At 32.3% G+C, this 14,197-nt stretch overlaps 1 protein-coding gene across 1 annotated transcript; it reads left to right on the top strand.

The window, feature by feature from the left end:
• The first annotated feature begins 4,556 nt into the window (after nt 1–4,556).
• On the top strand, nt 4,557–7,994 carry LOC127701264 (transcription factor Sox-17-beta.1-like). Its single transcript, XM_052205099.1, has 2 exons — nt 4,557–5,000; nt 6,537–7,994. The coding sequence occupies exons 1-2, from the start codon at nt 4,748–4,750 to the stop codon at nt 7,565–7,567; spliced, it is 1,284 nt and encodes a 427-aa protein (XP_052061059.1). The 5' UTR covers nt 4,557–4,747; the 3' UTR covers nt 7,568–7,994.
• Nucleotides 7,995–14,197: the final 6,203 nt, after the last annotated feature.

The following is a 14,197-nucleotide window of genomic DNA, read 5'->3' as shown; positions in this document are numbered from 1 at the left end:
ATGCATACCAAGAAATTTATAATAATAATAAGAATAAAATATAGCAATAAATAAAAAATATGATAATAATAATAATTATAATAATAATAATAATAAAGCCTGCCAAGAAATTAATAAATATTATAATAATAATAAACAGTAATAATTTATACACAGTTTCTGAAAATACAATGTCATATTTTTTATTGATATTCTAGTCAGTCCTGGTTATGTGTTTTTAAAGGTTTACTCCGAAACTAAGACATGGAGATCCCCATCTTTTGCAACAGTTGAGCTGCGCTTTTATTTGATTTATTTGTCCTCGGACATTTTTGTTAAAATGTTCAAATACTATTGCATCTTGGATAAGTCAGCGTTATATCTTTTAACAAATGAACGACAGTATTGAGAACTTGGATATAAAAGATAATAAAAAAAAACAAACACTAATTTCAAATATTTCCAAGACATCAAAATTTTGTTCAGCGGTTTAAAGCAATTTTGATACAATTTGAAACGTTTTTGTAAAATTTCTGCATTGAATGAGATCTTTAACGAAATTGAGATAATTTGCATTATAATTACTTTTCAATAGAATTTTGGTTGAGGTTAAGAATGCCTTTATGCATTTTCTGCTTAAATAGATACAAATAATTGCCAAAAGCATATCATTATGCATCATTAACTTGGTCATATGTTTAGATATAAACCATGATATTGTTAAAATCTCAAAGAACACGCATGAAGCTGTGATATTGAAATATTGGGAAATTTAGTACAATTTGAAATTACTTTTGTTAAATGACCTTGATGAAATAAATTCCGAGAATTTGCCCTGTCTTTTTTTGGTGGCATGCATTGACATAATTATCTATAAACAATTCGTATCAGCGTATGTTAAGTCACAGTCTTTGTCTAAAGAAAGTGTATTTCCGACAGATCTACCCTAAGATATGAAGACTTAAAGAAACAATAGAAAACAATAGAAAACTACTAAGATTTCAAAAAAGATTGAAAAGGGAAGGCAGATCGGAGGAAAACCAAACACTAGAATATTTCAAAACCATGATTCTGCAAAGGAAGGAGTATTTAGGTGGTTTTTGTAAAGGGGATATTTTTCATTTTGTACTGTAGACAACATCATTTATTTCATCTAGGGCCTGCTATGGGGTGGTTGCAGTATAGATTCATGCCTTTGCGAATGTAATTAGTTAAAAGTAATCAGTTGATGCAAGCATAGAGGCACAAAAAAAAAACACACACAAAAGAAACTATATATATACCAACAGTTACTGTTTATTTCTCAATGTTTGTGTAAAAAATCGTACAGATAATCGGATCTAGTGACATATGAATTTCAAACCGTCTTCATTGTTTACCTCCAAGATTTAAAAAAAAATTTACATATATGTCCATAGCATCAAAATAATAATAATCGCTATTCACTACTTATGAAGTCGAATTTTATGCATTAAAAATTAGTTCATGCATTTGTTAAAATTTTGAAGTGAAGCATGTTCGGAACCAAATGTGGTAATTTGTATCTAATTTAGAATGTATATCGTTCCTTCAAAAGATTTTTTTTTTCTTTGAAGTGTCCTAGCTCCTTGGATGTATGTTTATCATTTTGTGAAGAAAAAAACCCTATTAAATTGTAGTTTTAGGCATCTTCAAACATTTATAAGTTTGTTAAACGATCACACACATAAAATTTTATCAACATTTGAGATACACACATGAAGCTATGATACTGGATATTTAGGTAAAGAATGCATTATTTTATTTTTTATTTCCAAGTTTGAAATGGATAGTGGGGAACTCAACTTTTTTCGAATTTTACACCAATTCCTAATCAAATAAATCGATGGCAACTACAAAATCTTAAATTCTTTTTCAGTAAGTTGTGTCTTAAAAAATCAAAAGATCGTACAAAGTTTACCAAGGTTCAATAAAGCGCTAAATGCAGTGAAAAATGTTTGCATGTAAAAAAAAACAACTTAGAATTAGATTGATTGATTGATTGTTGTTTGTTTAACTTCCAGTGGCAAATAGTTCATGTGTCATGATTCAAGACGAGAACAAATTTACAAAAAATACAATAGGTATAGATTCTTGTAGAGTGTATCAACCGGGACGAAAGGCGGGAAAAGGGTAGGGCAAGTTGCGGAGTACTAGTGTCTGTTTCAGTCACAGGGTTAATATATAAAAATCAGTGGCGTAGGAGTAGACTAAAAGATGTGTGGGGAACAAACTTTCGAAAGTGACAAGCAAAAGTGATGATACCACATCTCCTTTTTTTATATAAAACTTTCTATAATCTTTTACCATCGAAGCCAATGTCCTCAAAATTTTTGTTTGCCTCTCCAAAATGTTAGGGGGTGGAAATTGCACCCCTGTCCTCCCTTGACTCCTTCACCCCTGAAAATTAGAGTCCTACTGGAATTTGAATATTCGCGAGTCTATATCATACACATAAATAAAAACTTTTTTCAATAATTTTATTTATTACCATAAATTCAAAATATTATTCAGCAATGCATGTTTCTGTTGCATTTTGATACAAAAACTGCAAATTTTGCATGTTTTTGTAAACAATTTCGACAGAAAAAGTCTTTTATAAAATTCGTTAAGGTTAATAGACTTCTTGAAAATGGCCCTGGTGTGAAATGAATTCAGGGGAAATTGGCCATTCCTCTTTGGACTGCAACAGGAAAAGGAGGGTAGGCTGGCAGGGACATACTTTTTGCTTTGCAACTGGCTATCTAAGGACATCTCAAAGGTTATATAATGGTTCTCATACGTGCAGAGGGCGTGGTTCATTCCATACACGGAGTATCGAATTTACGTCCTTATTCCGAAAGACTGACATTTGAAAGAATTTATATATCCCGCACACTATAAACAAACGTCCCTTGCGGGGGCTTTATACCCCTTAAACCGAGAAACTTGAAGAAGAAACCGGGATACCCTTGGGGTTAGATATTAGAAAAAACACAGTAAAACATTTTTTATGATAAAAGAATTCTATGTCCAACAACCTCCATTCTACTAACACATCTAATCTGAGACGTCAGCCCTGATCGCACAACCATTTTGAATAGTCTGATTAGAAGCACATTGACCTCTCCCTATTAATCTAAAGTGTTTTGGATTTCAGAATACTGAGAATTTCCTTAAGATTGCCTGGAATACGCATTTTCATCAAAAACGCCGGCATACGATTCTGTAGTGGGACTCATTTCCTATTGCTCTCATACTACAAAGTAGATGTGTATTATTACTTGATCATTATACCTACAAATTGTATTGGAAATTCATGATAAGTTGCTTTAAAATTTTACGAATTAACTTGAATTATCCATTGAGGGTAAAATATTCTAGGTTTTGGTGAAACAAATTAAGAGAATTATATATACTAGTAGTTATTTTAAATTTGTGTCGGTCGTTGGAAATCGACAGAATTAAACATATTTCGTGAATGAGCAAATAAATATGATTTGTGAAAGTGCAAATAAATTATTATTTATTATCAAAATATGAATGAGCAAATAAATATGGTTTGTGAAAGTGCAAATAAATAATTATTTATTATCACGGCAATTAACAACATATTATTAAAAAGTGATAAAAATGTTATAGGTATTATTATTTTCACCAATAGCCATAACATATTTATTCACACAATTGTATTTTACCCTCATCCCTAATTTCTTTAAAAAATCAAACAGTCATCTCTAAAAGTTACTTTGATACAACACATGCACTCAGAGACATCCATTTACAAAGAAATACAGACCACATAGCTAGTTTCATGTTGACATTGATTATAGAAACTTAAAAAAAAATATATGCACTATAAAACTCCACTTGAAAAAATTACAAATGTGAGGGTCACTCTTCATGGTTAGTCTGTACAAAGATAAAATCTCTGTATTGTTAATGTGCATAAAAATATTCCCCATAACTATATAAATGTTTTTAATTTGTATGAAATAATAAATAAGGTGTAATCTCTATTTATTCAAAATAAAAAATATATAAAAAAGTGCAGTTCATTCATTAGAAAAATTAATATATTTGAATGTGCATGTGAATGTGGTGCATCAAATTAATGAATGGAATATATTGTTTATTTGGGTTAAATTGATGACAAGGTCAACATATGTATACAGACTAAAAATTCGCGTGAACCAAATCAGAGATATGTATATATATGTATATGTCTCTGGTCACTAATAGAACATTTTAATTACGATATGATAAACAAATTTCATTTAATTGATTAATGAATACACTGTGGTTAATTTATAAATAATTTTTAAAAAAAGTATTGAAAAAAAAATACCAACAAATTTTGTATTAATTATAAATAGATATACATTTCATTTACTTTTAAATATTTCCTCGTTAGTATTAACTTCCCTTAATTAGTTGACAAGTTTTGATAGCAACACAAAGGAAACAAAACAGTGTGTCGTGTGTCATTACACTTCATAATGAGTAATTGTAAAATTTGCTATTTGAAAAATTTTGAAAATGGGAGGAGCGTCTGAGTATTTGCATAAAGTAATGCTATCAGTTTGTGTATATACACGCCTTGTCAAGAAGTTAAATTGTTATTACAGGAGAGAAACTTAGTGATAAAAGTGTATAAGCTGATCAGCTCAAATCAAATTTTCAATCTAACTATAAAAAGAAATAAGTTGTCCAAAGAGAGTTGTCTTCAGCAAATGTTTTGATATTAAAACTTCAGGAGATATATAGAACAATGCAAATGAGACTAGCTGATAATTTTGGAATGTATTCTCCGCCGCTGGGCAACATTCAGGAGAGTTACCATTATTGGCCGGAACCTTATGGATATTATAGTGACCAAAGGGATACAGGTTGCTCTCCTTATAAAAAAGAAGAAAGGATACGTCGCCCGATGAACGCATTCATGGTTTGGGCGAAAACAGAACGAAAGAAATTAGCTGATGAAAATCCGGACGTTCACAATGCCGACCTTAGTAAAATGCTAGGTATGTTTAATAGTTGTTTTTATTTTCTGTCCCTTTCATCGCAACTCCATTACTTATACATACATACGAGGCATTGGAAATTTTATATAACTTCTATTATTTATGTTTCTAATTGTTTAATTTTTGTCTTATAACCCAATATTTTTGCCATTTGTATAAAAATAAGGAGATCAATGTGGTATGATTGTCAATGAAACAACTATCCATGAAATTCCAAAATGAAATGGATGCAAGCAACTATAGCCTTAGGTCAATGTTCGGCCTTCAACAATGAGAAAAAACCCATACCGTATAGCCATAAAATGCCCCGATATGAAAAAATGTAAAACAACTCAAATGATAAAAGAAATGGGACTTGAAATTCCACATGTATTTTTTTCTCATTTTTTGCTCTTTATCTTAGATTGTTTTACATTAACAATAATAAGTAAGGGCATGCGAGTTGCAGAAAAATGCTGTATAATACACTTTATCAATTTTTAATTATCAATGTTTTTATGTTATACTTAGTTTGAGAATAACCTGAGAAATTTCTTGATATGATGTTATCTTAATTCCTTTGACATTAACCAGACATATATTTTACAACAATTTCTTTCAAAACAGTTAATTTTTGCATGAATTCTATGTTTTGTTTCATTTAATTCATAGTTTCATCATATTGTTACTAAAAAAATGATAAAAACTGAAATTAAATTTAAATTAAAATAAATCTGTAAAATCGTTTTCGTTTTTGTTTAAAGTACATTGGTCAGGAAAAAATTAACCTATTTTAGGATTCTGTCTTTGCTCTGTAAATTAATGCTTCCCTGTCCAGTTCTTGTCATCCGAACATAATTCGTGGATTTTTAGAGTATTACTGGGATTGAGAAATGAAATATTTATGATTCAGTAATCCATGATATTTATTATTGCTTTATTTATTTTTCGCCTTCCATTGTTTATTTAGGTGATAATGGTAAATTTACAAATGTCAAACCATTATGACTGTTGTCAGTTTGTAAATTTTACGGTTTAAAAATTCAGTTATATACATGTACTATGTTATACATGTATATTTTTTTAATAAATTTTGATTTCCTTTAATTGATGTAAATATAGAATTGATTGTAGCCAGTTAATTGGTATATTTTAATCAGTAGTTATAAATCATAAATGAAGAAAGTATTTACTAAATTAAAGAATTTTAAAAAAGATATTTAAAAAACATTTAAATAAATAATAAAAAAAAAAAATACCAGAAGAAGCATGTTGAAATCTTAATGGCAAAGTTGTATAAATTCGATTCAAAAAAGGATAATTTCCTGCAAAATCATTTTTATTTCATGTTTTTAGGCTCAAATATCATAAGTCAGGAGCATTTTTTTAATTTTAATATGCTTTCGTAAATAACAGTACAAAACTATAAAATTACATTCCAGTAGAATCTTTCTTTGAATTTATTTCACGAATTTTGTTTTGGAATGAAACATGTCCTGGATACCTAAAATTGTATTAAATATGGATACAATATACGTAGTTTTCTGTATATTTCAGGAAAGAAATGGAAAGATTTACCAGAAGATGAAAAGAAGCCTTTTTTGGAAGAAGCTGAAAGGCTACGTCAGCAACACATGGTAGACCATCCGGAATATAAATACAAACCAAGAAGACGAAAAAATAATAAGAAAGTAAAATCAGTCGACAAACCAAGCAGAAACTACAACTATTCCAGTTCAAATGTAGTCTATAATAAATCCAGTGTGGAAAACAGACATTATAGTGAGACGGACTCTTCTGGAGACAGTTTCCGGTCGTCTGGTAAAAGAAACCAGACGCCGGAAAGAGCAATTTCGTCAACGCCATTGTATCTGCAACAATTTTGGAACGTCTCAGCAGCAAGTGGGCAACCAAATCCAGCAGTAAGAGATATGAGATCAGAAAATACCCATATAACGAAAAACTTTTTGTCAATGGACTACAATTCGAATCTATCGAAAAATTCTCCTTTTTCAGACGTTTTACGATCAGCTTCGATGCAACCCTTGAAACCGACACCACCATTTTATTCACCAACAAGCACATGTTTGACTACAAGCTCTGACAGTTTAACGACTCTCCGAGCATTAGTTAGTCGCCAACCTTTTTATAGTGGACAGTTTGCTGAAAAACAAGACAATTCTCATGTTCCATCTGTAGGTGCAGCACCTTCAAGCTTTAAGCCAGTCACAAGTAACAGCCAATATCCACATCATCAGTTTTCTGAAGCAACACATGCTACTCCAAATACATATTTACCTTGCTCAGTTCGCTCTAATTCAAATATGAACTTTCAACCTGGACTTTGTGTGAACGAGGTTGATAGAAATGAATTTGACCAGTACCTGGAAGAAGGGAACAGCACTTATCTTCATCATATCGACAGGTGCCAAAGAGGTGCAGACCAGTATACCGGGATACAGTTTGAACATACTACTACATTACCTTTTTTCAGTGAAATCAACGGAGATGGAAAAACTGAAAATAATTCCACTGGCACAAACACTATGAACTTATCAAACCCATTGTTATCTGAATGTGTACATTAATGTTCATCTGAAATTCACAATGGATACTGATTCATTCCAGTAAGTCCACGGGTAACTTACCTTTTTGTGCTCATATATTTTTTTTGTGCCAATATATGTAAGGCTACGCCAAATTAATTTCTGCTTCATGGGACAATGATTTTTTCTACATATTCAAAGAAAAGTTTAGCAGAAAATTTAGAATTGTTAAGAATTTTGTAGTCCAAAACTTAATTTGGCATGGTCTAACCTTTTAATTAGTGCATTAATATCTCAAAAAGAAAAAGAAAACATATTTATATTGACGATCAAGTGCTTTAAATAAATATTGTATAGTTTCAAATTTTCAGTTTCCGACGAAAATGCCGGACACACTTTGTATATATGGAGAATATCATATGTTTTATATAGCTATATTTATATTTTTTGAATAAAAATTGGAAAACAGTTTTGACACTTCTGTTGATATAAACAAGAAATGTGTGTGGCGCACACCTGCTACACGTCACAGGGCAGAATCTTGAATGACGGGATCATATCGTTGTGACAAGATACTTACCAAACATGATGAAAAGTAGGTTATATTTGGTAAAAAAAAATTGTGCAGTCACTAATGTTTGTAAGACACTCGATTGACCTTCGAATCTAAAAATTGATCGATTAAGGAAATATTAAAGATATCATTATATAACTTTACCATTACGTGATTTTTCCAGGCTGCTTTTGGGGTCTTTACATCCGTGAAAAAGTAAGAGATGCAACACATTATAGTAGATCATACCAATAATCCTTCATTAAACCGACGAAAAAAAGGGGGGGGGGAGTTTGTGAAACATTACGCTTTTCATCCGAAATCTTCATGGATAATGGTTTACCTTTTCACTGAAATGTTCCTCCTAACCTTGTTCAGTGCCAGTGTAATCTGTCATGGAATACTTTATTAGTAGAATGTACCGTCTCCATTGGCAACAAAAATGTTCCTAGACCCTATGTCAGGTATGCGAATGAAAATTAAAAAAAACCAAAACTGTAGAACCCTATTTATAACTCAGTTCATGATAGATTGATTGTTGTTCTCCATTCTCACCACTTATACTCTTATTATCTTAATATTGTTTTACTAGTTTGGCCTTTCTAGGCTATACATTAAATATTTTTGCCTAGCAACATATATTTCTCAATATAATAACAAATACACAGCAAGTGAAATATTTGAAATTCTTGTTTTTTTTCTATAAGGATAAGGAGATGTGGTTTGATTTGCCAATGAGACATATATTCACCAGAGACCAAAGGACGAGAATATCAATAACTAAAGGGCACTGTATAGCCTTCAACAATGAGCAAAACCCATACCGTATAATGAGCTATTAAAGGCCCCGGAATTACTTAATGTGAAACAAATCAGAAGAGAAAACCAAGCGCCGGATTTATGCCAAAAACAATAAACGACAAGCTAATAACCGAGACAGGCAGCATCCAACGACAACGACTGAAAATCAGGCTCCTGAATTTGGACAGGCACATACGAATTGGGCGGGATGGATTTATATGTTTGTGAGCGCTCAATCCTCCCCTGATCTTGTACAACACGCGTATGCTTTAATATGGTTTCATATTCATTTCGTCTTTATACCAAGTGAAAGATGTAGAGGAAACTTTTCCTGCCAAAAATCAAATAATTTTTTAATGTTAGTATTGCAAATACAAACACCAACTCAAGGATTTTGATGTTTCGGGCCATACCAAATGACGTCATTCACCTGGAAAACTGCAAAAGCTGTGAAATTCCCGTGACATCTTTCGGTGTTGACTTTTAAACGTTTCATATAGGATGTATCTTTCAACTTCAAAATATCAACTTCCGTCCAGGGAATTGAAAACAACGAGAGCCACCAGGAACTCGGCGGACCAAGAGAAGTCAGAAAGTAGGACCCCTCCCTCCAAAGGTAAATTTCATAAATTTGGATTTAACAGACGGGAAAGTACCTGGGACATACTATATACTAGTCCCAGGATTAACCTGTAATGATAGGGGGAAACTGCTTTAGGGGAGAACAGTAGTGCTTTAATCGTTTAATGTTTACTAAATAATTGTTTGCCTTTCTGTGCTTTGTTACATGGCATGATGAATTTGTTGTGCCAGGTTGGTGTAGTTTGCTTGGGTTTAGATTTGCTATAGCGAAATAAGTACTTTGGACAAAAAAAAATGATGACCAACTACAAAAAATAAATTGATTTGAATAGTTATAAGTGGTGTTAGTATGGAACTCGCGGTGAAAAATTCATAATCGACAAATTTTTAAAAATCTTTTTTGAAAAATCGATGAACAAAAAACAAGAAATTATCATTAATTACATGATAAAGAGCAATTGTGTAATATCGTATGCGTCCATGAGACAGCAACCTAACGACAAAAATCAAGTCATCTATAGTCATCTTTCGTGTATTGTTCTATGAACTTTACAAAGTATTAAAAGCCTCGTTAGGCAAAGTTGATCGCAGATGTAGAAACAGGAACTCCTGCTCCAAACAAAGCACATTTGGTACCACGAAACCCATGAAGCGGTTTGGAGTAAAAAGCTGAATAGGAACGGTCTGGGAGTTTTAACAATTAAAATACCTCCGCTGAATGAAGTGTATAATACGGCATGCACTTTTCCAGAAATGCTCCTGGTTATTTTTACCAACCTATGGTTTTCAAAGTTTTTTTAAGATATGATTACGTCTTCGTGATTAACCTTTTTCTCGGCATTATTCCGAATATTTTCTTACGTCTGACGTCGGAGTAATATCGGACTAACCGGTATATGTAACTATTGGAGCCTTCTATAATAGTCTCGATTTGTCCAAGGGTTAATTTCACAATAATCATACGAGAAAAATACTCGTCAGTCATAAACGTTTAAGTATACTTTAAGATCTACTTTAGTCGTAACTGTTCTTGTAAAAAGGGCTTCCATATGTTTTTTTGCGACGTAATAGTTTTTCCTTGTGAAGGTCAGGATTCTTTTAATGCAAATGCATTCTTTTTGACACCAAAAGTATGTGTTTCCAAAAAGCAACTGGTACTAGATTATTCATAAAAATAGCTATATTTCTATACCCATGTTACCTTAGAATGTGGTTATAGTCAAATGATGATTTTTATATAAATACATTCTATTCCATCTTTGGAGCTGTCGTTCCCCGCAGTATGAATATAAATTACAGGCTTTTGATTATAATGTTGGTAGAGTGATCGTAAAACGCAGCTACTTCACTTAATTTACAAAGATGACGACCGATGTAAATATAAACCGTAAATATAAACTGTGTACATACCTCTCCATTTTATGACTTAATATGGCTCTCGTGTCTTAAAACTCAACACAAAACGGTAATATCGACGTCAAAATGAAATTTACAACCCTGGTACAGCCAACACGAACCGGTTATTTATCACGGTGCAATATTCGGATAGATATATGGCTTGAAAAACACTGGGAAAATCTTAAATCATTTGCTACTTTAGTGTTAACTGCATGTTGTGCAAGTTTTCATGTACATGCACTTGTCATTTCATACCAGACTGTATAGTAGATACTAGTAAAAAATGAAATATTTCTTAATCAATAAAATACCGGTAGTACTACATATATAGTAATTAACATTCAAAACGACACGTTTCTCGTCATTGTACATAGCTGACGCATAGATGTCTTTTGCAGACTTTGGTATAGCTCTACCAGGTAAAAGGAACAAATACTGTCATATAATAGACACGAAGGAAGTTAAGATGGCTAAGTATATACAAAACTTAAACCAGACGGTTAATTTAATAGATATAAGAAGATGTGGTATGAGTGCCAATAAGACAACTCTCCATCCAAGTCACAATTTGCAAAAGTAAACCATTATAGGTCAAAGTACGGCCTTCAACACGGAGCCTTGGCTCACACCGAACAGCAAGCTATAAAGGGCCCCCAAAATGACTAGTGTAAAACCATTCAAACAGGAAAACCAACGGTCTAATCTATGTAAAAAACGAGGAACGAAAAACACTTATGAACCACATCAACAACATGTTTTATTGTTCAAAATGACAAATGGATCAGATACAAGTTTTACACCTTAGTATATATAACATTTTCAGCAGACGGTTTTAGGAAGTAAAAGTCATTCTTTGATTCGCTACAGCTTAAAGACATGTTATCTACAGGTACTTATCCCATTTTCCATTGAAAATAAAAGGAAACGGTGCTTTAAATACTTGTACTTCACAATTCAAAGAAATAGAAGAGTTTCAAGGTTAGTCCTAGCAATCACAGGAAAAGATATAAATAGCATGCCAGTTAATGACGTCACAACATGATTATCAGGCCCAATGGTAAATATGTCGGCATGATATGTTACTGAACCGTTGCAAATTCTTCGCATGGTTTAAATGGGCTTTGGAATGAATAAATGACGAACTTCAGTTTGATAAAAAAGGGGGAGAGACGAGCAATCAAAAGCCACTAGACGAAGAAAGACAAACAACACAATGGGCAAAAGAAAGAAACAATAAAAAAGGAATAGACAAACAACACAATGGGCAAAAGAGAGAAACAATAAAAAAAAAAAGGAATAGACAAACAACACAATGTGCAAAAGAAAGCATCAATAAAAAAGGAATAGACAAACAACATTTTACAAGACACTACACAGAAGTTTGAAGTTTGAGCATCACAATCATCAAAACCAAAACCGATGCACTAAAAGGGTCAGCAATTTCTGCTCCACGTGTCGTGTATCATTACAACTAAAAATTCATTGACAAGTTGCATTCGGCGGATGTCAGAAAACGAGGAAAGAGGACGTAATTGTGGTTACAAGTGGAACATATGGATCCGTGGTCATCTGTGATACATGTATTCCCTTACAATCAAGCAAATCATGGTGAAGTCCGTAACACTTTTGAAAAGATGACTTCAAGTTTACCAATAAGAACCCTTGAAATATGGAAAGTAAAATGAACGTATAAACACAATATCATAAGTTTATTTTAAAGTAATAAAAAGATGAGCACGTCTTAAATGATTTGCCGAGTATTTTCTCCATTTCATGACCAATCCTTATAATAGTACAAACTCTGTGGTGAAAAACGACATTCTCGTTTTTTATATAGATTAGACCGTTGGTTTTTCCATTTGAATGGTTTTACACTAGTAATTTTGGGGGCCCTTTATAGCTTACTGTTCGGTGTGAGCCAAGGCTCCGTGTTGAAGACCGTACTGTGACCTATAATGGTTTATTTTTATAAATTTTGACTTGGATGGAGAGTTGTCTCATTGGCACTCATACCACATCTTCTTATATCTATTAAAAAAAGATGAAGTGCTAGTAAATAAAATAGATATTAATAAACAGTTTATCACAGGCGTTATTTGAAGTATTCCTGCTCTTTTTATTAACTTTAAGACAGTTCATAGCAAGAACACATTAAATAAGATAAAACAAGTTGAAATGTATTATAGAGATTTAGATTTACTAAAAAAATTGAAACACCGAAAAGATAAAAGGGGGTCCATGTCCAAATCGTCTGTGCTCTCCATATACTGGGTTCAGTAGTATTGTTGACTACATCTTGGCATGCATAATCTCAGCTTTAACTTGAATGAATAATCAATGAATCAATGCAATGCAATGCATCAATAAATCAATTAATCAAGTGATATATAGTATTGGTTTTTCTGCTCACTCATCAACTAGCCTGGAGATAAATTTCCGAAGGATGTACACAGCTTCCGTCACGTGACAACGTTCGTCTGTTTAAAAACATCCTTATCAATCATCGAAGTTTCGGTGTCAAGAGCTCGGAAATAGGTACTTGATATTCTTCAATGAACTTTTTGACAAGGAAATAAAGAGTTTCTCACCTTAAATGGACAAATAAAACTTTCTAAACTCTTGTTACAGAACACATGCACTCTTATTGCACTATTAAATGTTCACCATCGCAATTATAAGTTATTCTTAGAATGTACCAGCGTACGTAAAGAGTTCAGCATATATTTTTAATTGTTTTCTTATTCCTTTTGATTTATAATAGTTTTAATGTTTCGATATCTTTTCATCATACCATTTTAGTCCGAAACCTCTTTTATGTATATATATATATACCCATATCGATCTGTTTGTATCATACTGTACTGGTGCGTAGGATGCTTCTAGGAAATAAGGAATATTCTCAGGTCATGTATATTTGGTTTCAAATTCTTATTTCATCTCTAAATTTTTTTTAGCGTAAAATGGAAACCCTTTCTTTTTAATTAAATTGATTGATTGATTGATGATTTCTTAACGTCAGATTATACCGTTACGAGAGCCCCTCGTATACATTCAATCAGCTGATCTTTCATTAAATTAAAAAAAGAAGATAAATCTTATTTCGACATTACAGATTACAAACTAATTGTGTATGAAACTCATTCCTCCGTTATTCTCACGCCAAAAAGACGCAAATACAATTTTGAAGATAAAAAACTAAAGACTGAGAATCACGAACCCCACCAGAAACCGGCGGTAATCTCTGGTGGTACGGAAGGGTAAGTAGATACTGCTCCACATGTGACACTGTCGTGTTGCTCATGTAAGTACAAATAGGACAAATCGCATAGGCAATCAGC

The sequence above is a fragment of the Mytilus californianus genome, unplaced genomic scaffold (genome assembly GCF_021869535.1).
Source record: "Mytilus californianus isolate M0D057914Y unplaced genomic scaffold, xbMytCali1.0.p SCAF_1, whole genome shotgun sequence".
Classification (NCBI taxonomy): domain Eukaryota; kingdom Metazoa; phylum Mollusca; class Bivalvia; order Mytilida; family Mytilidae; genus Mytilus; species Mytilus californianus.
This window is presented reverse-complemented; position numbering and strand designations above follow the sequence as displayed.